The 23,415-nt window shown below is 33.9% G+C and overlaps 1 protein-coding gene across 3 annotated transcripts in view; it reads left to right on the top strand.

Moving 5' to 3' along the window:
- BMP2K (BMP2 inducible kinase) overlaps window positions 1-23,415 on the top strand; it is a 118,334-nt gene that overhangs the window by 55,082 nt on the left and 39,837 nt on the right. For all 3 annotated transcript variants that reach the window (XM_023637871.2, XM_023637869.2, XM_023637872.2), the window contains exons 5-9: window positions 2,150-2,271; window positions 4,601-4,682; window positions 8,551-8,683; window positions 18,047-18,150; window positions 19,548-19,627. In XM_023637871.2, coding sequence (XP_023493639.2) covers window positions 2,150-2,271; window positions 4,601-4,682; window positions 8,551-8,683; window positions 18,047-18,150; window positions 19,548-19,627 — 521 coding nt within the window. The remainder of the gene's footprint in view (window positions 1-2,149; window positions 2,272-4,600; window positions 4,683-8,550; window positions 8,684-18,046; window positions 18,151-19,547; window positions 19,628-23,415) is intronic.

The following is a 23,415-nucleotide window of genomic DNA, read 5'->3' as shown; positions in this document are numbered from 1 at the left end:
CTACAGAGGAGGGTTTTGTGCCCTCTACTCTGCTTCTGTTTTACATCATAGGCTTCTTTAAAAGGTTTCATTTGAACAAAAGTGTGAACGTCACTGACACAGGTTGAATGTCCCTTCACACTATTCTCTCCCAGTTCAGTATCCCTCCTGTTTCCTGTAATCCTTATTAAGCATCAGTGTTTTCCAGAGATGCTGGAGGTAACCGTAAATGGGTCTCTTTACTCATTTATTTATAATTTACTATAGTTTGGTGGTGATCGTCTTTAAAGTGTCTTTATCTTACCCTTTGTGGGCTCTGACCTCTTGTATATGGTACCAACTTGTTACACTGGAAAAAATCCCCGAAGGGGATTGAACCTTCCTAGAATCCTATAGCTAGAGATATCATTGCACATATCATTTAGAAACATGTGTCCTCTTTGATGCCTACAAACACTAAGATTACAAAAATTCCTCTTCCTGAAGTACTTTATGCCCAGATATCCCATAGCTAACCTTTCCCCACCTTCAGGTCTGCTCAGATTCAACTTCTCAGTGAGCCCTATCTTGAGCCACCTTATTTATAATTATAGCCTGACATTTCCATTATCTACTTCCTTTAACCTTTTATTAGGTCTTGTCACTTTCTAAAATACTATAGCATTTGCTTTGTATTATACCTATTGTTTATTTTCTGTCCTCTCCCATTAGAATGTAAGCTCCCTGTGGGCAGGGATTTTTCTCTTTTGTAGGATGTATCCAAGTGTTTAGAATGGTGCCTGCCACATAGCAGGGTCTCAGTAAATATTTAATGAATGAGTGAATCCCACTTCTGACTGACTGTACAAAATATATGAAAGGTGATTATAAAAAGTTCTTAAGATGTAAGACAGTACAAGATGTCACTTAGGGTATAGGTTGTTAACCATGAAAGCATCATCTAGGGAAACCTACAGTCAAAGGATAAAAGTTAAGGTGAGATTGAAATGCCTGACCACAGACCTCTGTCCTTTAATTTGGATAGCCAGTATAGTGCATTTTGGTTCTTTTGAATATGCAACTTTTATATTTTCCCTAATAATTTGGTATGGTTTTTTTTGTGCTGTTATAGCTCATTAACTTTTTTCATATAAAGTTGATGTTTTCAGCTGAATCTTCTTGATTTAATTAAAATCAGAAAAGACATTGAACTGCATAATTTTGCATAGGCCATATATCACATGCTTAGTTTTTTTTACATGTGTAAATTTATGCAAAGCTACGTTTAAGTAGTTTTTTTATATGTCTTTATTGTGTGCAAATTTTTTAAAAAAGATTAAAATGAAATATAGCAGAAAAATTATAAAGAAACTAATATGGGCATTTTGGTAGAGTGGAGAGAAATTGAATTACTTGTCCAAGACTGTATCATAAGAATAAAAAATATTGTGGAAAAAATGTTATAATTGTATCATTTGTTTACTTTATTCCAGTACTGTTCTAAGTACTTTACAGGTTTTAATTCATTTAATTTTTACAACAATCTCATGTAATAGATATTACCTTCCCCGTTTTATAGATAAGGAAACTAAAGCACAAGAGTCGTTAAGGAAATTGTCCAAGGGTATATGCTAGTAGCAAGAGGTTGGCTGTGAACCCACATTCCTCTGTGTTAGAAACTGTATACTAATTTGTTTATTTAAGTTAGTACAACTCTGACCTACAAGTTAAGGCATGAAGTCAAATCTGTGTTTTTCAATGTAATATTTTAGATAAAAATGGTATTAGGAGTCAGTCGGGGTAGAATTTTAATGGTTTTTCTCACTACTTGTCTGTTGATAAGCTGAAGTGTCAGAAAAGGAGAAAAATGGAAGTATAGTATAGATGCTAACTGCTGCTAGTTCTCCTTCACTGAAGCAGTTTAGGGAGGATTTAGAGTTTCTCGGCCCCTGCAAAAATCGTCTGGGATGGGAGAAGCACTTCTCTGTTCTTAGTAAGAGAAGCAGGAGACATAGTAAAGTATATTTTTGCTCTGATTCATTTGTCCTTTCTTGTAATTGGAAGTATCTCAGATCTCTCGCTATATATAATACAGCACAGACCCTTCGATGTTTATTGTGTAAAAACATGATTGTAAAAAGATAATGTTTACTTTGAAAATACTACTAATTATTGATTTTCTTTTCTTAAGGTAGAAAATATTTTGTTGAATGACAGTGGAAACTATGTACTTTGTGACTTTGGCAGTGCCACTAACAAGTTTCTTAATCCTCAAAAAGATGGAGTTAATGTAGTAGAGGAAGAAATTAAAAAGTAAGTGTCTATCTTTATTGTACTTTGTCTCATGGGAATTTTAGTTCACTTGAGTCTGTGACCAGCTCTGCTAATACAAATTTTAGGTATTCTGCTTATAGATTTCTTCAAAATATTTCTATGCCATTGACATTGATTATGTCAGATCTAGCTCAGTAGGAAATACATTTTACCACAGATACAAGTTTTTCATCTATATTGTCAACAAGTTTATCAAGAGGTTTGTTAAATAAGCTCTAATAATTAGTGGAATTATTAAAGGGAGTTTTAAGTGATTGTTGAGTTCGGTTAAACATCTTTGTTTTTACTGATACTGAAGATTTGTGCTTGTTAGGAAAAAATTAAATTATTTGAAAACATTTAAGCTTTTACTTCATATTTAATATTGATTGACTTCTGCATGCATTAAAAATAATGTGGAAGTTGTGTTACTTTGTAATAGTGTATTGGCAAGCTCTCTGGTAGAAATGTAAGTCATATCTGCTTTATACATATAAAGCGTATCTATTTTCTTAATCTTTTACTTTCCATGGTTGTGAGAGTGCCTATAAGGACCTCTCTCTGACTTTTCTGTTTTCTAGTTTTAGAAAATAGAACTGTTTTTAAATCTTAAATTACCTTAATAAAATGACACAATGCAGAAAGATCTGTCAGAATAGGAATTTCTAAGTAGTTACCTTTTCCAAGTTGCCTTTCTTCACTTCCTCACAAGTTCTCAATTGTTTAAGACCACGTAGGAGCTATCATTTGAACTGCAATGTGTATTTCGAAATAGCTCAAGTAGAGCTGATACTACTCTGGTCCATTTTTATAAGGTTGTGGATTTCTAGACAAGGTAATTTTTCTCAGGAAACTTAGCCTATGTTGATTATGTTAGATTCCATAAAAACAGACATCTTAGGAAGTACATAAATGTCCTGAAGAACACAAGAACTATACCTGATTGAATTGGCTTCTTGGGGATATATGTATATACATATAGTTTTTAAAAAAATTATCGGATTATGGGGCCAGCCTGGTGGTATAGCCCTTAAGTTCGCATGTTCTGCTTCAGTGGCCCAGGGTTCATGGTTTGGATCTTGGGCGTGAACCTATGCACTGCTCATCAAGCTATGCTGAGGTGATGTCCCAAGTGCAAAATACGGGAAGACTGGCACAGATGTTTGCTCTGGGACAATTTTCCTCACCAAAAAAAAAAAAAAAAATTATGATATATAATGACTCTAGGATTCTGCTCAAGCATCTCTGACTTCCTGGAAGTTTCCTTTCTTGCTGTTGAGCTCTGAAGTATAGTTAAAGTTTAGTAGAATTTTGCGTTAATGATGAATGCAAACTTGTAATGGGTTCTTATGCTTTGTAGCTCAGTTGAGGAGTTAGTGGGTATTTATTCAGGGCCTACAATGTAATGGACATTGTTTATGGTGCTGCTGTATAGCAGTGAGCAAAAGTCCTGCCCTCAGTCAGTTTATATCCTGGTTTCTTAGGTGCTCCTTTGTAATAGTATCGCTCAGAATATCTTACCAATCAGGATAATTTGTAAGTAAGGTGGTAGAATGTTGAGCTTTAAGATACTTCATGTAAAATAAAATGTATAAACACTCAAAATGAATGTTAAATTATGCCACGATATAGGAAGTCCTTCCATATTCTTATAATTTCTGCCATGAAATTGAGCACAACTTCATTAAAATATTCTGTTCATAATGGAGTTGGGGTTTTTATATTGGTAACTATTTATTCATAGTGTCTTTTAATTCCAAATAGCTTATGATGGCAGTTAGCATTAGAAGCATACTTAATTATTGTGGTTAGAATTATGAGAACTAGATTACTTTTAAAACAACAGTTATAAAAACAAACCTAAAGGAATTTTACTACCATGTGCAAGGAAGTATGTTTGAGTCCATAAAAACAAACTCCTTAATAAACATATACATTAATTTTTTGAGAGGGTAGAAGTTTTGCTTTTAAATTAATAGACTAAAATATTTTGATAAGCATATTTTAAGTCAAATTATGGTTTTTCAAATGGGAAATTTAAGAAAAACTATATTTCCAATACGTTGTCTTTATTTAAGATTTTTCTATTAAAGAAAATAAGTTTTTATATCATTAGATGCTATTGCACTTATTGAATAAAAATGTGTATAGATACTTTGTATTGTTTAATCCTTGATGGACTTTTAATGAGCTTTTAAAAATAGTATTATCTCTAAATAACGTTATTGAACATGAAAGTTTTTTGTAGTATTTTATGTAGAAGCATTGTAGTATCTGTCTTTTTTTTTTTTTTTTATATCTCCACTCCGTTTCACTTATTTACTGCCAGGTATACAACTCTGTCATACAGAGCCCCTGAAATGATCAACCTTTATGGAGGGAAACCCATCACCACCAAGGCTGATATCTGGGTAAGGCCAAGGAAGGCTGACATTTTCTCTAACCAAATTTAAAAGATATGAGTTCAGTTGATTACTTTCCTTCTGTCCCCCAAAAGGTGTTTCCTAATGAGTAGAAGAGAATGGTGTACAAGAGAGCTTCATATTCAGGAGAAGAAAAATATTAGAACATTTTATCTTCTTAATCCTGAAATGGAAAGCTTAGGTATAAAAAAGCAAATAAAGGACTTCCATATAATGTAACTTTTTACCACAGTATTTTTTGGAATTTAGATTATATATGAGTGTTAACATCTTTTTGATTGAGTGGAATTTTGGTTGATTACAGTATGAAAAAGCTGGCCATAACTCTTAAGTAATTACACTGACAATTTTCTGGGGTATTTTAGGATCTTTTAATGGAAACTAACATGAGTAAAACTTTTTTGCTAATTATAAACATACCAATGACTAATTTCTCTATTTTGAAATTCTTTATCATTTAGCATATATATCTGGATTGAATTATTGAGGTAGATCATATTTCTATTAGTTGAACTTTATGTTAGAATGTCAGTACTTCTTAAGAACTTATTTCATAAATAAAATATGTTTTGACTGTATTTAATAAACTAGCAGGAAACTCTATTTTAAATGTGAATTCATATAAATTCAACAAATGTTTAGCCATATCTACCACTAATGAACATATTAGGGATGGAAAAAATTCCTTTGAAAATAGTTCTAGAGTTTACAAGCAAAGTCATTTTATTTTGTTTTTAAACCATAATATCTCCTTGGTTGTCTTCTCCTGGCCTTCTCTAGTAAGGGTTGGGATACCAAATGTTTTCGCAAGGTAATAAAAAAGAATATCTTTGATATCTTTTCATTAGTCTCCATAATACGTACTTTTTCACTAAACAGTGATTCTTAAATCTTATGGTACTTAAATTTTTACCTGTATACATAATTGAATCAAACCAGAAGTATGTTTGATTTAGTAAATTTGATACTGCTTATATATCACCACCTTCTATAAGTCAAACTCAGTTTGCTTTCCTCAGCATCAACATTTGACTCATTATGGCTTACAGTATGTAGTGTAGAAAGTAAATTCAATTGGGTCTTAATTTATAATATGAAGGTTTTAGAAGAGGTCGCTGTGGAAATCATTTCTGGCCTAATTTTGTGAGTGTTTTTGAAATCCGTATTGCCTAAAAGAATATTTCAACAGCAGAGGAAAAACAGACATCATAACTTCACTACAGCTTTGAGATCCTCAAAGGTTGATTAAAAAAAAATTAATCTCCTAGCACACGATTATTACCCAATATATTAACAAAAAGGAAGGAATCCTTTTTTTTGTTCATTTTTCACCAGATTTAGTATGCATGCCAGGCAGCATACTAAGTTGCCAGTGATAAGTTTAAAATTAATACCGTTTGTAATTAGAATATCAGGTAGTATTTCTATATTGGATAACTGGGTATAGCTATGGAATTACAAATAGATACTCAAAGAGTTAAAAAAAGCAAGAAAAATAATCAGAAAATAGAATCTATGTTTATATGCTTGACAGAGTTAGAATTTTAATTTTGCATGATGCCATTTTTATGCTTTTCTTAGCTCAGGTGAAACAGAAGTATACAACAACATTTTAGGTATGAATTAAAGAATATCCAGAAAAAATATTCCATTCATATTGGTTGAGAATTATATTTCTGATCCTGTTTCAGGATAGTATAGTTTCAGGATTCAGACAGTTATGATATTTGTGTTAAAGTATTTATTTAGTACCTTATATTTGGGGAAGAAAATTTTTTTTGCTTGGAAGTTTCCATTGTAGGTAATTTTTATCCTGAGATTGAGGATGCTGATTTTATTAAGCATTAGGAAATTCAGTGAGAGATCCTTGATGTTACCGTTTAATGAGAAAAATTGAAGATGATGAGACTCAGCTTTCAAAATCAGGTCATTTGTTCCCTCCTGTTTCCTGAACAGTTCTCATTCTATCAAATTGATAAAGAGGGAAATGCCTTTGGTGTGGAAAAATTGGGACACCTCATTGTGTTCACACTATGTGAACCAGAGAATTTTAGATTTATGTTTTTTGAGTATACGGCATTGCTATCTAAAATTGTTATCTGGCAACTCCTACATTTACTCTAACACAGGACACATTACTAAAGGTTTGATTGATAAGATAAAACTGGCTAAAATGCCGATTTACTTTGCTTAGACTGTCCTCTGGGCAGTAGAAAGGTGTAGTTTAATGCAGATATTATACCATTAATAGTATTTTTGTAGTGCTGTTAGGGAGCCTTATGTTCAATTTGCCGCAAAAATGCTGAAAATATCTTCCTTATAGAAAAGAGCATCATAAATATTTTTTAAGCCACATTGAACTGGTTATTTCTATTCAGAATCTTTAAAAATTCTGTTAGTCACATAATAAATAACCCAATAATGTTTTGAACTAATATGTTGAAATTTTTAGGCCTTTAAACTTTTTTCATTATATATATTATATATAATATATATTATATGTTATAATTTGGAAAATAATGTTTTGTAAATTAATATTGAACTCACAAAGGTATTTCTGTATGTTGTAATCTTCATAGTATTAATAAAATTAGTATATTTGTTAGTTGCATTTGCTAAGTTGATATGTAGAGAAAATCCAACAAAGGGAAGCTGATTTGCTAACTTTTAGGTAGTGAGGCCCAATTTTAGTATTGCTGATATAATTGTATACAAACTATTGGATAATTTTATACAATCTGTTTAGAATGAGAAATGCCGCTTATACTCTTAAGGCGTATAGATGACACTTGTTGTAATAACATAGTGATTTCTTAACCCTAAAATCACATTTTATTACTACTTCTCAGGTTTGTGGTGTTAGCAGTTTAGCTAGAAATTTCTTATGCTACTTTTCCAGATGTAATTTGTGTTTTAGAGTATTTTGTCTTCATTGTCCACAAGTAGACTGATTAGTGCCATGATGTCTATGGAGCCATGAAAGTGAAGCAGACAGAGCCCTTCCTTTTTGAATTTTAATATAGATTACCCAGGTATAAACTTGATTAGTAGAATGTAGAATAATAATGATAGGATTATACACAGAAAATGAGGACTAATTTTTATAATATGAAACAATGACATGTGTTTAGTGAATAATCAATTAAAAGGTATTGACAGTTGTCTGATAAATTTAACTGTGCTGGCTAACTCAGATTTGGAATCTCAGGATTTTAAAACATGTTTTACAGTGAATTTATAAAAAATGCTGCTAGAAGGAGCCTTGTGCTTATTTTGTTTGTTATATGTTAGTTATATACCAAATACGGTCGTGCGCTGCATAACAACGTTTCAGTCAATGATGGGCTGCATATATGACAGTGAGCCCGTGAGATTAGTACCATGTAGCCTCCATGTGTAGTAGGCTAAACCATCTAGGTTTGTGTAAGTGCACTCTGATCGCACGACGACTCAGTCGCCTAATGACGCATTTCTTAGAACATACCCCTGTTGTTAAGGGACACGTTACTGTATATATTTTCCTTGTAGAAGAATAAGAATACAATTTTTTTCCCAAAAGGAACCAGCCACTTTTCATCTTAGTTATATCATTCATGATCTAGAGTTTTGTGATAGCATTAATTCAGCCAACTTGCCACAGATATGATAGAAAAAAACGGAAATATTAAGTTAAATGTCTTTTTAAAAATTAAGCACATTAATTTGTGTAAGCAGTAATTTGTGAAAAGATTGGTCCAGTATAGAAACAGGGCTTTTTTTAAATAACGCATTTAGTTTTTGATTTGGGGGTCTTTTTATCTCGTGGTTAAGTTGATTACTTGAGCTCTGATGATGTTCATGCTTTTTTGTTTTACAGGCCCTGGGCTGTTTACTGTATAAACTCTGCTTCTTCACTCTTCCTTTTGGTGAGAGTCAGGTTGCTATCTGCGATGGCAGCTTCACCATCCCAGACAATTCTCGTTACTCCCATAACATACATTGCTTAATAAGTAAGTACTCGGAAAAATTATAATATATTGTACTTAGTGCCTGCTGTTTACATTCTTTTACCTAAACCTAGTCTTCTAATTTTATACAGTATGATTTTGTGAAACTGTAGTAAATAAAAACATTTAAAAAGATGTTGATAAGACTTTTAGAGGAGTAAAAGCAGCCTAATTACTGATTAGTACGTGGATATTTTTAAGGCCTTAGACAAGCTTTTGTAGAACACAGAGGTTATGTAATTAAGGAAACTGGAATTTCTGGAAAAACTTACAACATAACATTTAATTATTTAGTCTTTCTACTTTTGAAATCCAAATATCCAGATCTGTTGCTTGTTTGGATAAAAGTATTGCTAATCTTAGATTGTAGCTTATTTGGCCATCCTTTTTAATATCTATTCTTTATTGATTGTAAAACGGTTATCGCAAAGCAATCCAAGTGTAGTATTAGAAGGAGTAGTCCTGTGGGCTGTTGATTCCAAAAGAACACCTTAGTGTTCCTCCCAGCCTTCTTGAAGATTCTTTTCTTCCTTTTGATAGATACTGTAATTTAGTTTTTTATGTATATACATGGTGAAAATTTCTGAAAAAGATGATATCGGGCCAGGGGGAGGACCATCAGATGTTAAAATATATTAGGAAGCCGCAGCATTTAAACAGTACCTCTCAGCACTGTTTAAATTGTTTCTAGCATTTCTATTCTGTTTCTTTTTCATTTTAAGTATCCCCTGTCATAGCCTTCAGCTACATAGATCAATGCAATAGAAAAGAGAGTCAATCTAAATATATTTGATGTTTTGTGTGATAAAGATGGCAGTTCAACTCAGTGCGGAAAAAGAGATGGAAATACAAAAATGGATTAGCCGTCTGTGGACAAAAAGTCAGCTGAATCTCTGCCTCAAACTTTTTGCTAAAATTTCAGATAAGTGAAAGACTTAAATACTAAAAATAAAACACATGTACTTGAAGAAAATATATCTGAATTTATTTGTAACACTGGAATGGGTAATGTATAAGTTAGGCATTAAATCTCAGGAACTAGAAAAGAAAAGATGAGTTTATTAACATATGAATTTAAACCATTAAAAGTCCCCCTAAACCCATGGCCAGCGTAAAGTCAAATGATAAATTGGAAAAAAATATTTGTTAAGCATTTGAAAAAGGCTAACTTTTGTAATTTATGAAGCTCATATAAATCAAAAAGAAAAGGGCAAGCACTCCAAAATAAAAATGGTCAAAAGAAAATGGAGCATAAAAGGATATCTAGCCTCACTTTGCATACTTATTTAAAGCCTGGTCTTTTTATTTCTGTAACGTGGATTTGCTCATACACGTTGGAAATTGGAGAATTATGTCAGTTGAACACAAAAATCACATTACTTTATGTGGAATGTTTTTCCTAGACAAGGGGAACCATTGGGGCGGGGGTGGTGTTAAACTTAACAGAGGAAAGGAAATAGCCCTAAGCTTGGCCGCTGCACTGCCAGCGTGAACGCTGTTGGCTTTAATTGGAGAACATTAAATATGAGTGCTTGTACTGGGATTTTCTTCCCGGGGAGAGAGAGATCTACCTCTCTCGTTTTGTGTGGCTCCCTACCAGTGGATGACCCCCTGAATAGCACCCCCACTGGCTCAGAATTCCACTTTTATCTTCATTGGTTGAGCACCTCTCAGGCTTGTTTTGATGTGTCTTTATATCCTTGTGGCAGCTTCCAGCCAAATTAAGCCACTTGTCTGTGCTGTCCAAGTTACCTTCCCAGGTACCAACTGATGTTTTTGTCAGTGCTTGGTGACAAAGTTATATAGTTTTTCAGTGATCTGTCCCAACTCTGTTTTTCCCATCAGCCCTATTTGTAGCCTGCCATTTTGCAGAATGTGAAATTTTTTTTAAAAAGCAAACATATGTTTAGGGTATATTTGAATAAACATTAGACTCATAACCCACTTTATCTTATCCGGGTGTATTCCTTTTCATTGTCTAAAAATTCAGGCACCAGAAGCATGAAAGAACTCTGATTAACTGGGATGCTCAAAGATTAGGTTGAGAAATTTACTTTGTTTTTCTTTTTTTCTTTTCTTTTCTTTTCTTTTTTTTTTTTGGTGAGGAAGATTGGCCCTGTGCTAACATCTGTTGCCAATATTCCTCTTTTTGCTTGAGGGAGACTGTTGCTGAGCTAACACCTGTGTCAGTCTTCCTCTATTTTGTATATGGGATGCCACCACAGCATGGCTTGATGAGTGGTGTCTAGGTGTGTGCTTGGGATCCAAACCCGCGAACCCTGGGCTGCTGAAGCAGAGCACATGAACTTAACTACTATGCCACCAGGCCAGCCCCCTGAGGAATTTACTTTGCCTGCTGTATGTTCTGGCTAATTGAAGTTTAACCTTTTATTGAAGCCCTTGTAAATCATTGTAACTGTGACACTCTTTTGTTGCTAAGTAAAATGTTTTAAGCACAATTGAACTGAGGATTTTGTTGGGGATCTTGCAATGTCTTAGAAACTCTGAATATTCTCATTGGGTCACACTGAATGAGAGACTGGACAGTATGTACCCTAACTTGTGATTTAATTTGCTTATAGTAATAAGATCTTAATTTCTTAGGTTAAGTATGGGTTTTTTTCTTCTTGGTGTATTTGTGTGTAGGTATGTGTGTGTAATGGAAAGGTGGAAAAGCTCAACACTATTGATAATTTTGGGATCTAATTGAGCTCTAGTCATTGATGCTTTATTGTGCATCATATGCTTCCTTCCTTTGTCAATAAATGTACAGATTTTAGTTTTTATCAATGTTACTATAAATTTGACCATATATTAATGTCTTTGAACTTATTTCTGACAGCTAGGCAGAAATTTTAAAAAAAGGTTAAGTAAAATAAAAGCCATTCAAGTAAATGTTGAATTTATCTCCTCTCAAAGGGTTTTAACGCACTTTTCTTTTTAAATATTGTCTTTAGTAAAAGCTTAACGAAGTAGAGATTTTTAAAAATGAACGTATGTGTGATTTTTCTAGAAAACATTTAGATTCTTTGCAATTTTGATTACATTTTTCACATGTGATCTTGCCTGTTTCCCGCCATCCTGTTTAGGTTCCTCTGCTTTTATAATATTTAATTAGCGATTTACATTACTTTCAAATAAATCCTACATTCAGAAAATCAAGAATTGCCTAGCTGTGCTCATAGTTTCTGAAAGTGAAACTTTTCATTGCCAGTTGTCTATTCATGCAGTGTAGTTGCTCCCACATATTAATATAAGATAAAGCATTAAAGAGACTTATATCTTTTTAGTATTAGCAGTTTTACTAATGCTGCTTGCATCTATTTTATATGACTCAGGATTTTTGAAAATGAAATAACCATGTGTAATCTTTGTTAAAACTGTGTGATTTGTGGTTACATAAGTATTTGAATATACTTTTGATTATCACTGATTTGGCCGAGGGTAGTTATTACCTACTGTCCTTAAAGCTCAGTTTAACTATTAATTTCATCATACTTCCCTGCAGACTTTTCTTCTTAAAAGTAGGAGAGTCAATTATTTAGAATTTTTCTTCTTAGCTTCTGTTAGCTTTTCCAAGTGATGGAGGTGGCTTGAGGGGTCAGGAAGGAAGCACTTTCCTTTTATGGATTTAAGAGTTGAAAAGAAATTAAGAGAACTTTTAGAGGAGGATGAGAAGCAGAACTAAGAGGATTTCTGAATAGTTATGATGAGGGCCCAGAAGGCTGGCTGCCTCAGCTTTCTTTCAGCTCCTGTGTTGGAAGGCGGTTAAGGAAATGTATTGCAGAGATTAAGAACAAGACCTCTGGAGCCAAAGGGCCGTGGCTTGTATCTCTTCTCTCACTAATTTGGTACCGAACATTGGGCACCTCCATTTATCTCAATCTCATTTCTAAAAGAGCGTACTGAAAGTACCTACCTCTTAGGATTATTGTGAAAATTAAATGAATTATGAAAAGTGCTTAGTGTGTGTAGGTGCTCAGTGAGAGATAGTCTTTAATACTATCATTACTACTATAATAACTACCACTGCTACCGATATCATTATTCTAATTCTTTCTGAGCTAACCTAGTTTCTGATTTTCTGGGTAAGGGGAAGGGCATGCAGGTATCCATTAGGATGTAATTTCCCTGCAGAGATTTCTTTGGATGCTTTGAAGCAGAACTTGATTTTGTGGATTAATAGTGGCTCTATCGAAGGCTTACCGTAAGTTGTATTTTCCAGAATATCCTGTTAAATGTAACTACTAAGATTATTTTTCTCATCTCTTACTTTGTGCAGTGATGTAGTGCTTCATAATGAACAGCAGGGCAAGCTTTGTTTTTCTTGCTTTTGGGTCTGCTCACTTACTGTTGCTGTTATGGTTCTGTATCTTAGCTCTTAGCAGCTCATCTTTTGGGTTTAAATTTATTTATTTTTAATGAAATATAATTGACATATAACATTATTTCCAGATATATAACATAATCTATGTGTATACTGGGAAATGATCACCACAGCGAGTCTAGTTAACATCCATCACCTCACATAGTTACACTTTTTTTTCTTATGATGAGAACTTGTAAGATCTACTTTCTTAGCAACTTTCAAATATACAGTACAGTATTATTAACTGTCACCATGCTGTACGTTACATCCCCAGGACCTATTTAGTTTAAAACTGGAAAGTTTGTACCTTTTGATCACCTTCACCCATTTTGCCCATCTTCCACCCCTGCTTCAGTCAACCACCAGTCTGTTCTCTGTATCTATGAGTTCGTTTTTTAAAAAATAGATTCCACATGTAAGTGAGATCATATGGTATTTATCTTTCTCTGTCCAACTTATTTCCCTTAGCATAATGCCCTCAGCTCCATCCATGTTGTTGCTAATGGCAAGATTTCTTTCTTTTTTATGGCTGAATAATATTCCATTGTGAGTGAGTGTTTGTGTGTGCGTGTGTGTGTGTGTGAGTGAGTGTGAGTGATATCTGTCTGTCTGTCTATTTTTCTTTCTATCTACCTACCTACCTACCTATTTATCTATCCATCTACCTACCTACCTACCTACCTATATGTCACATCTTCTTTATCCATCCATCCATCGATGGACACTTAGGTTGTTTGCATCTCTTGGCTATTGTGAATAGTGCTGCAGTGAACATGGGGGCGCAGATATTCTTTCGAGTTAGTGTTTTCATTTCCTTTGTATAAATAACCAAAAGTGGAATTGCTGGGTTATATGGTAGTTCTATTTTTAATTTTTTGAGGGACCTCCATGCCTTTTTCTATAGTGGCTGCACAGTTTACATTCCCACCAGCAGAGCACAAGGGTTCCCTTTTTTTCACATCCTTGCCATCTCTTGTTATTTAATGTTTTTTTGAATAATAAATAAATTTGTTTTAATATTTATTTTTTGTGGGAAACCAGGAGCTTGCTTGCTTGTTTTCAATACACTTAAAATTTATTACAGAAATTAAAAATATATACAAATATAGGCAGAACAGTGCAGTGCAGTGAATTATCACATACCTCTTACCTAGCTTCAGTGACTATCAACTCATGGCCAATCTCTTTTCATCTTCACCCTTACCTACTCTCTTCTCCTATATTATTTTTGGAAAAAATCTGACATTTTAATGTATGTTGGAAAAGAAATCAAATATTAAAATTGGATTTCCTTGGAGGTTTTCAGTCATTGGCTCTGGGTTACCACTTGGGGAGATGTAGAGAGAGAGCTCTGATCAACAACTTACAGAGACAGCTACCAGGACTATCTCAGATATACTATCCGGCATATTTATAGTGACATGTAGTGTTTTCTTTACGACTGAACACATTTATTATATTAGCTTTCCAGTTTGGTTTCATTTCAACATTCCATAGAATAAGGACATGTATACCTAACATGTAAGTTTCTAATAATAATCTTAATGGGTTAACAGATAAAAATAACAAGTTAATGCTTGAAATATTTAGGTTGCAAAATTAGAGTGGGTGTTTCTCTTTTCAGACAGATTACTGTAAGTGTAATAACTGGAAATCTGTGGGAGAGAAAAAGTTTATGGAAGGAAGAAAATTTAACAAAATTTTAAGGAGGAAAATTCTTTTGAGACTCCTATCCAAAGTATTTTGTTGAGCTGTTAGATCAGAGATGCTGGTTTAGCTTTTACTTGCGCCCAGTCATGGATTCATCATTTTGTGTAACTTGAAGGGGAAATACTTTATTTAATTTTTGGCTTGAGTCTTGATGAAACCATAATTTACCTTCCAGCAGCAGTAGCTCCTAAAAGCTCCTTTAGCTACTCTTTTTATTGGAATAATAGATATTGTGCTTTCCTATGCAAAATTATTATAAATGTAACTAATTCAGCTGCCTCAGACGGTGTTTTTTAATCAGATGTCTGATGGATCAGTTGGAAATGTGGTGGTTTCATCGTACACTACTTCAGTGCTGAGACTGCTTCGTGTTCTGAGGTTGTTTTTAGTGGTGTTTGTGTCAGTAGAAAGATGTATAAAATTAAAAGGAACAGAGAAGTATGCTTTCATTTCCTTGTGGCTAACTTTTTAAAAGTCGATTTTGTATTTGCAGTAGAATCAGGGTCGATGGGAATGGTCTCATGATGACTCACATTATTATTTTAAGTTGAGTAAACAAGGATGTGTTCTAGCTTTCTACCTTGTCTCTCTCTTTTTTTTTTAACTTAATCATTTGATTCATTTTTGGATAAACTGGACCTATGTATTCTTTAATCCACTCCTTCCCCTCAAGAGCATGTTTTTTTAGATGTTATGGTTTTATTATCATGAAATAGGAGTTAATAAAACACGAGACTTGAGGATTAATTATTGTGAGAGGAAATGGCTTTGGACCAACTGCTTAAAAACTGAAGTTGTCATACGTGGTAGATGTGCCTCAGTGTTTAGCTGGATTAGAGACAATGGTCTGTGCTCCAGATTACGTTATTCAGTAATCTAGGAGTACATTTTGCAACCCAGGCTCTTGGAGAGTTTGGGAGATTATATTATTTAAATCGAAGTCTTAAAGATGCCTTATTGAGTTTTTTTTCTTTTTCTTTTTTAATGGCTGATAGTATCCAATATAAAAATATTCAGAGATAAAAATGTGGCCATGTTCTGCCTGTGGTGTTCAGCCTCTTCACACTTTGAATTTAGAACCAAATCAAAGATGGGGCACAGCAGCTTATCAGATAATAAAACTGTCAACAATAATAGTGATAAAGCAGAATGAAATTTGAATCTGAAGCCACATGGGCCTGTTAATGTGTATTCAACCCCCGATTTACTCACACCCATTCATAGGCAATGCTGGAAAACCATAGACTTGCTCACAGAAGCAGGCCACTTACACAATATGGTTTCACAGAGAACATGTATGTCCTGAGAATAAATTGTTCTCTAAGAAAGAGCATCAGAGATTGGTGTGTGTGTGTACTTATTTCTTTTTTTCTAGTCCAACAATTAGACAAATCACTGAAGAAGAATGAGTTATAGTAGTAGAGAGAGGTCCCTAACACAGTGCTTTTCAAACTGTTTGACTGTGATCCATAGTAAAAATATATGTTTTAGTTATGACCTGGTGGTACATACACACATGCACCCACACGCACATGCACGCACACATGAAACAAGGTTAATGAAATACTGCTTATACTTACCACATTAAAGCACTCTAATATTGCCTACTCTATTTTATTAAAATAAATGCTAAACATGACCTTTTAAACTGATTTTTTTCCTACTTTTTCTCCCCAAATCCCCCCAGTACATAGTTGTATATTTTAGTTGTGGGTCCTTCTGGTTGTGCTATGTGGGACGCTGCCTCAGTGTGGCCTGATGAGTGGTGCCATATCCGCGCCTAGGATCTGAACTGGCGAAATCCTGGGCCGCCGAAGCAGAGCTGAAACTTAACCATTCAGCCATGGGGCCAGCCCCTGTTTGGTTTTGAAAAATTATATGAATAAACATTTGTTGTTAAAAGTCTGTTTAAATTTATCCTCATATCATGCACTGTTGTTACTTTTAAAACATTTACTATCTGTTGGTATTAAGATAAGATATGATTTTGGAGGATAAAAGAAATCTTGTAGATTCCTCAAATCTTTTCTGGAATGAGGTTGAATATAAATTAATAATATTAGAATTAAGTATTTTTAGTTATTTCTGTCTAACTATGGTGATAAAATAAAAAAAATCAATTTTATAAGTGATAATATGTTAGCCTTTGTAAATATATAAAATCAAATTACATGCAGAGTATTTTTAAAACTGAGTTTAGAATCTCTTGAATAAATTTCTAAGTTTGTGCTTAGTGTCATTTGCCAAACAACTGTTTTTTTTTTAACCAAAATAAGTTTATCATGCTGTTGGACATGTTACACATTGTTTGTTCAAATCTTACTTAATTTGAAGGGAAGATTTAATTCATTTTGATTTATAATTTTAATTTAGCCTTTTATATACTTTTATCTCTCTATACATAATTAATTAGCAAATTTCAGAATATTATCTGATTAATGCTATAAATTTTACATTCCAAATAGGCTTAAAAATGATTTGAACATGGCTATAGGAACGTAGAGTTAATCAATAAAGCAGAGTTAGAACATGGAGATGTCTTAACAAAATATGAGTTTTTCAGTTATAGACTTGAATATAAATATCAACCTTCTTGTGGCGTTGTAAATTAACAAGTCACCCAAGAAATAGACAAGTGATAGTGGTCATTTTGGTTAGAAAAAAGGTCAGGCATTTCAAGCAATGCTTTAAGGTTGGTGTGAAATCTGCTTATGATAGGACCATAAAACTCTCCTCATACTTCTGGACGTGATATGGATAAGGTGCTGAAATACAGAACTATGGTGACTATCGTTAGCATCCGTATGGGAAGAAAGCATGTTTTTTGGAAAACTATAGTGTCAACCCTGTACAACTTTGTTACATAGGTTGTAATGCACACAACTTAGTCTTTTCTCAATGATTCAGGATCATTGAAAAATTAGTAGAGGTATTTTAGATAATAGTGAAAATAAGGACCCCTACTGTAGCCCTGGAACTTTCTTGAATAATTCCCCAGTGTTCACTAAACTCACATTTTGTGTGTTCATATTTGTCATTCATACTTCTGGTGCAGAGCTGTTCTATAACTGATTTGTCTTTAGCTTGAGATAATGCTTTAAGTTCATGTATAAAATAATTTCTATATTTTCTATAAACATTAACAAAGTTTCCTAGAATCATCACTAATCTTAGAATGGAAGAAGAAATGTGTGTGTGTGTGTATATTTTTGTAAATCCTTGTAACGTGCCCTTAAATAGCTTCTGTGTTCAGTGAAACTTCCTAACATTTTGATCTATTCTTGCAGGGTTCATGCTTGAACCAGATCCAGACCATAGACCTGATATATTTCAAGTGTCCTATTTCGCATTTAAATTTGCCAAAAAGGATTGTCCCGTCTCCAACATCAATGTAAGTAGTTTTTTAAGTAGAATAGGAATTTAAAATCCATATCATCATGTGTGATATATATACTTTCAGAGTTGGTTGTTTCATGACAAATGGTCTAAGTGTGTGTTTGTGAAGAGTATTTTTGATATAAAGCCACAGTTGCCAAACTGTGCACCGAGGTGCCCTGGGGAGCTACAGTAGACTTGGGGGCACTCGAGGATATTTTGCATTTTTGAGGGCAACATAGTGACATCTGTCTAACACAGCATAAACTGCTATTATTAAGTTGTTTGGGCCTAACTATTAAACAAACAGGACTGTTAGATTTCTTTTAGGAGGAGGCCCTAGGAGTGTCATAAAAAATTACTAAGTCACTAAGCAGACTATAAACTGAAAAAGGCCTGGTCACCTGTGGTGTAAAGCGCACAGGCATTGTATATGGAGAGACCTGTGTTCAGTTCTGTCCTGATTCTGTATATTTTGGGAAGTTACTTAATGTCCACTTCTTTTTTCTATAAAACAGGCATAGTAGTTGTGAAGATTACAAGTAATAAATGTAAAACCCATGCCTAGTCCATGGAAGGTGCTGAGTTGGTAATAGCTAATATTATTCAAAGGCTTTGAATTATATTCAGTATCTACACACTGTACTTAACTACATCAGGTTAACTGTGTATGGCAGGTCTGCTAATTTTAATAAAGGTCTAGAATCATCACTGATTCTAAGCCATTCTCAACTTGGTAAAAATCGTTCTGACCTGTCTTGTTTTAACAGGTTTTCCTTTGTGTATAACTTAATTCACCCCACTAAGAAAAAAGAAGGAAGTTGGTGCCTTTCCTTTTGGTTTTTGAAATCCTTACTGTGTCAATGTATTTATTCAGTTCTCTGTTGAAGCTGAAAGTCAGGCAGTTCTAACATTCTAGTAATGAAAGTAGGTTTATTTGACATTTGACTGTGGATTTTTAGCTTTTCATTGAGCAAACATTTATTGATTTATTGAGTGCCTACTATAAGCCAAACATAGAGCGTAAACAAGTGAGTCAGGTCTTCTGCTCTTGTTTTTCACTTTGCAAGCAGTCATGAAAATTGTCTGCATTATGTAGAAACAACACTTAACTTAATATGCCACAGCGTCTTTTTTTCAAAGTGTGAAATAGTCATTGATTTACAAGTGTAATATAATCCTTCTTTTTACCCAGGATTTACCCATTTGTAAAATGGATATAGTAATATTGTTCTGTTTATTTTCCAAAGGTTTCTGTGGAACATGAATGTGAAAGTGATGTTTGTATAACATGCAGTGATATTTGCAGATTAGATCTGGCAAATGTATGTGAACGATTTGTAGGTATCTGAGGTGAAGCCTTCTGTGATTAAAATAAAAACTAAATGAAAAGTTTTATTTTTTTCTTCCAAGAATTCTTGTATTCCCTCAGCTCTTCCTGAACCGATGACTGCTAGTGAAGCAGCTTCTAGGAAAAGCCAAATAAAAACCAGGTAGGCAAAGCTATGCTGAAATTTTTAAAAAGGGTGTACTTCTTATTTTTAATCCCAGCAAATAGCATTGATTAATATCTCCCCCACAAAAAGTGTGATGTTCCTTATTACAATTTAGATAGCAAACTGAGCTTTTTTGTGTTAGATACAAGTTGACATCAGTGTCACTTGAACTGCTCACTTGCAGTAATCAAGAAGTGATTGTGTAACTGGTGATGTTACCTTGGGTCATTTTAGGGGGAATTTTTTTGTTTGTTTGTTTTGTTTTGTTTTTTTGAGGAAGATTAGCCCTGAGCTAACTGCTGCCAATCCTCCTTTTTGCTGAGGAAGACTGGGCCTGAGCTAACGTCTGTGCCCATCTTCCTCTACTTTATATGTGGGACGCCTACCACAGCATGGTCTGCCAAGCAGTGCCATGTCCGCACCCGGGATCCGAACCAGCGAACCCCAGGCCGCCAAAGCGGAATGTGCGAACTTAACCGCTGCGCCACTGGGCTGGCCCCTAGGGAGAATTTTGTTGTTTCATCACATGGCAACTCTAATTTATGAAATGTTTTATTTTGAATTTATAGCTAGTATATTTTTAATTTAAGGAAATAAAAAGTAGCTCTTACAGGTATATATTTAGAGTATTCTGAATTCATAAACTATTTTATGTATTCTAATACGTATTTAGAATATGTATTTTAATGTATAATTTATAATGAATGGTTGTAATGATAATATGTTAAGGCTGGTAAAGAAATATTGTTTTAAATAATTTTTCATAGTTATTTACCGTGTTAATAAGTTTGATGTGTATTATGTAGGTAAAGACCTGAATCTGATTAATGATTGAATTAATGGTTGATTTTTTTTCTCATGCTTTTTTTTGAGTTTAAAAGTTAATAAGCAGGACTATGTTTTAGGTTATCAGACAGGTGTAATATTACATTTGGGGAGATTTCTTGGTCACAAATTTTTTGTATTATATTTTGCTTATGCATAGTATTTTATTTGATATAAAATATATGAAATATACTTTTGTCATGTACCTATTATATGCAAGATACAGATACTGAAAGCACAAAGAAAAAGAAGCAGTGTTTATTCTCAAGTTCACATTATAATGAAGATAGACAAGTAGACAGTTACAACCTGGTCAATATCAGGCAATTCTGAGAGTGGAGGAAGGGAAAGACTTGGGGGGAGAGCAAACGGGGCGCAGAAAGAATCCTTTTCCTGGGGCTGGGAGTTGCTAAGCTCTTCCTTGAAGGAGGAAGGTCAGTCACCTGGAATGACGGGGAGTGAAACTATAGCAGGCAGGCATTTCAGGCAAGAAGAATGGCCTTTGTGAAACTGCAGGGCTGGAGGATAAGGGGACATATCTGGGATTGGTGGGAAGTGAAGCTGCAGAGGCAGGTAAATGTTAGTCATGAGCAACTTTATTTCTATGTCATACTGAGAAATTTGGACTTTGGCCGTTAGGCCAGTGAATTTTCAACCTTGTAGTCAGGTCATATCTTTGGGACTTGGTTGTGAGATGTGTTATAAATAATCTGTTATTTATAAATTGTTAAAATATCATTTATGAATGACTTAGTTTTTAAAAATATTATCTTCGTTCACTTGAATTTTAAAGTATTCTCTTGAGTAAGAGACAAAGGAGTAAAGTTACATCTAACACGCAGGAATCCCGCGTAACCAACAGTCTGTCTTATCTATGACATAGCTGTAGTTAGCTGCTGCTGTTTTAGTTGAGAGATAGTTATGAATTATTGTAGGACTTGTCAGTTGAATTTTATTGTTAGTTGTGTTTTTTAACAATTATTTTGTCAATAATTAAATCTTTAAGAAGGTAGATAAAGATTTTAAAAAAGCATGAGTCAACTGAACAAGAATGATGCTTTGAATATCTTTTCACTATGACACAAGTTATAGCTTTACAGCCATAAGCAAATGAAGTTAATGCAGCTAAAATTCATAGAGCTGTTCATAGTATGTTAAATCTGTATATTATGTATATTAAAAAATAGAGTTCATTGGTGCTTATTGGTCAATAATAAAAATTTACTCTTTATTGATAGTATCAAAGAACTTGAAAAAATCTAAATGTGAATAAAACTTAATGTTAAAAATTTAGTCTTTTTTTTCACGTATAAGGCATTTTTCTGAGGGGGAGGGTGGAGAAATCTTTAAATAGCTAGTATCATTATTTACATGCTTTAAAGCTTTTATGAATATTTTCCATCTGCCCTACCTTCAATCTGTGGCACTCTTTGCTTTACTTCTTAAAAGCCCCTACACTTCCCCCAAATCCGCATCTGCTCGTGGGGCTGTTAAACATGTGAAGCTTATGTGACATATCTTAAAGATGGAAGGGTTGAGGATCACTGTCCTGGCACGTGGAAATACTGAAGGATTTTCAGAGGAGAGAGCGTCTGTGTTTTAGGAAGATTATTCAGGTGATGATGAGAAGGAAAGGAAAGAAAAGAAGCAGAGAAAACAGCTGTGTGTCTGTTGTCACAGTGAGGATGAGGCTGCACAGCAGCGTTGATACCAGTAATTACTCAGTCTTTCATTTTAGTCAAGTTTGTAGCTTCGCTTTGCCTAATCTGTCCAGGCATTTTCTTCCCATTTCTTCACACAGAATGCTTTGTTTCTTTTTCGCTACCTAATGAAATCATGTTTGTTTTTTATCTCCAGGTCCTACTTGAAGTCTTCTCTAGCCAAATTAGATTAAAGGTGGAATTACTCCTCCCTGAAACTCTTGACAGAAATAGCTTGGCACTGACTATTTTTGCTGTCTTATATTTTATTATATTTTCACGAACATGTGCCGTATCTTCCTAGGTGTACTGTAAATTCTTTGAAGGCAGGGTGTTGTGCTGAAGATCAGTAATTTTATAATAGATACTGGTACATTGATAAAATAAATTAGGAAACACGAGACTAAACAAAGTCTGCAGAACTTTTAATATGCTTTTTAGAGGTTTGTTATGCTCATGTGTATTGTGAGTCTCTAAAGAGCACTTGAGAACAGGAACAAGGCAGAGTGAGGTCTGGCCCATCCTACCGACTTAATAAAGAATGGATAGACATTAAATAGAAAGATTGCATCCAATATTTCCCCCAAATTACTTGAGCTCGGGGAGTACAGCGTTGGTTTTAGTGCCACATCCATAATTGGAACTCAGTAAATACTTGATTATCATTAAAATAAGATGTAATTGATCAGGTATACATCATCTTTTCTTGCCTTTTCGTTCCATTTTCATATGACTTGGACCATCCCCATCCCATCTAAAACATTAATGTTATTTTTAGAAAACAGCACACATAGAATGTATTTCTACGATTTTCTAAAATCTTTTGATTCAATTTCACTTTTCTTTTTTAGAAAGATAGTTGTTAACAGGGCTCCCTCTTGTGGTACATACAATATAGGAAAGAGGTGTAGATCTGGGTAGTTATGGTAGACGAGAGGACTTCCTCCAAGTGCAGCATGTGTGCTTGATAAATCATGTATTTATTAATCATGTGTGCAAAATTTTTAAGTATCAAATCACTTGAAAATGTGCTAAGGGAACTTGTTAAGGAATTTTATTGCAATCTTTTTGAAAAGTGAACCTATGAAAAGTGAACCTATATGACCCTATTAAAAAGTATTTGAGTTTTTGTACTGAATTTATAGAAAGCAAAGTTGATAAATATGTAAGTTAAAGATTTTTCCTGGCTTGTTTTTGAAAGAGAAAAGCAAATGTCTAGGTCTTCTCAAATTATATTTAGTGTCTATAGCCTATAAAATT

The sequence above is a fragment of the Equus caballus genome, chromosome 3 (genome assembly GCF_041296265.1).
Source record: "Equus caballus isolate H_3958 breed thoroughbred chromosome 3, TB-T2T, whole genome shotgun sequence".
Lineage (NCBI taxonomy): Eukaryota > Metazoa > Chordata > Mammalia > Perissodactyla > Equidae > Equus > Equus caballus.
This window is presented reverse-complemented; position numbering and strand designations above follow the sequence as displayed.